This window comes from Penaeus chinensis, chromosome 32 (genome assembly GCF_019202785.1).
Source record: "Penaeus chinensis breed Huanghai No. 1 chromosome 32, ASM1920278v2, whole genome shotgun sequence".
Classification (NCBI taxonomy): domain Eukaryota; kingdom Metazoa; phylum Arthropoda; class Malacostraca; order Decapoda; family Penaeidae; genus Penaeus; species Penaeus chinensis.
This window is the reverse complement of record NC_061850.1, coordinates 30,544,782-30,546,438: the sequence shown is the minus strand read 5'-3', so window position 1 is coordinate 30,546,438 and position 1,657 is coordinate 30,544,782. Positions and strand designations below refer to the sequence as shown.

The 1,657-nt window shown below is 41.9% G+C and overlaps 1 protein-coding gene across 2 annotated transcripts in view; it reads left to right on the top strand.

Moving 5' to 3' along the window:
* Positions 1-507: 507 nt before the first annotated feature.
* The window catches only part of LOC125042558, a 6,182-nt gene continuing 5,032 nt past the window's right edge, over positions 508-1,657 (top strand). Inside the window, exon 1 of one of the 2 annotated variants that reach the window (XM_047638265.1) lies at positions 508-1,401. In XM_047638265.1, coding sequence (XP_047494221.1) covers positions 1,349-1,401 — 53 coding nt within the window. In that variant the 5' untranslated portion in view covers positions 508-1,348. The remainder of the gene's footprint in view (positions 1,402-1,657) is intronic. The other variant, XM_047638266.1, reaches the window with a different exon arrangement.

The following is a 1,657-nucleotide window of genomic DNA, read 5'->3' as shown; positions in this document are numbered from 1 at the left end:
TCTCTCTCTGTCTCTCTCTTTGTCTCTCTCTCTCTGTCTCTCTCTCTTTCTCTTTCTCTTTCTCTTACTCTCTCTCTCTCTCTCTCTCTCTCTCTCTCTCTCTCTCTCTCTCTCTCTCTCTCTCTCTCTCTCTCTCTCTCTCTCTCTCTCTCTCTCTCTGTCTCTCTCTCTCTCTCTGTCTCTCTCTCTCTCTCTATCTCTCTCTCTCTCTCTATCTCTCTCTCTCAGTTTGTCTGTCTGTCTGTCTGTCTTTATCGTTCCATAAATCTAGGCTTATCTACTAACGTCGTAGAAAAAAATAAGCAGGAATGGACGTTGACAACAGAGTTTCTGATCGAGGCATATCGTGATGTAATATCGGTGTGAAATGTTCCTGTCCGTATCGTGAACTGCTCTTGTCATAATATTTTTTTTTCTTGTAGGAAATTCTTACGTATGTGCCATAAGTCTGTTCTCATTTTTTTTTTTTTTTTTTTTAAATACTGGGAGACGTGACGAGGTAGAATTCTTCTCACGAAGATCTGCCCCGTGTTGTCGGATAGTTTTGTATAATAACTCTTTTTATGTATCTCTCTCTAAGACGGTTTTTAGAGTATTCATTAAACAACATTATCAGTATTTTTTTTTTAAAGACATTTCTCCTATTTGGTTTTGATTTTTAGGCACACCTGGGTAGAGAGGTGCGGGGATGTTGACGCGGGAAGGAATCTGCTCACCTTGTTGCCAGATTACAGAGCTGTTGTTAAGGATCTTTTGGTGAAAATGGTGCTTCTTGTCGTCGAATTAATTGCACTTGTTTAATCGAATTCCTCAGTTTCAAATGGGTAACGGAAGGACATTTTATATTCATCACCACACTGTTTATTTACAAAAAATGTTTTATGTTGGTAAATTTTTATTTATTTTTTTTTTTCGCAAAACAGTATTAGTTACGTCTTCGCTTATTTGATAGTTTAGTGTTATATTTTTAAATAAAGTTTTACGGAGAGGATATAAAGTAGGATATTTATGTAGGTGACCTGAACTGAGTGTTGTTGCCCGGGAGGGGCCTGGGAGGGGCAGGGAAACCACAATAAACCGCTCTTTAAACAGAGACTCACGTTTGTTCCGTGTCGTTCCAGGTACTACCACCACCACTACCCCTGGGAGGACTGTCCCCTGTGCTACCCGGACTACCCTTATCTCCCACGATACCCACATCTTGCTCGGTACTACAATGCCCATGGCCTCCGCCACTCACACCGCTAGCCTCCCCTTCCACCATCACCGCCGATGACGTCACACTACCACCACCGATGACGTCATAACACCACCACCTCCGATGACGTCATAAAGACCGTTGGCTGTGATGACGTCAGGCCCTCCATTCACTTGCGCGTTATTGTTGTTTGTTTTCCTCGGGTTAGTTTTTTTCCCAGAACTGTGTTTCGTCAGACTTGAATTAGTAATTTTTACGCGAGGAAAAAAGTCTGTTGAAAACTTGTCATGCAACTTTGCTCTCTGGTCTGAAAGCTGCCACTAGACCGCGCTAGAAATCATTACAGACCGCAGGAGAGGTCTAAGTTTTTATTCTGAAGTTGAATCTCTTGCAGAAGATCGATCAGTAATAATTATGAGAATCTCCACTCGAACTCGATTTCGAATTTGCGTGAACCCG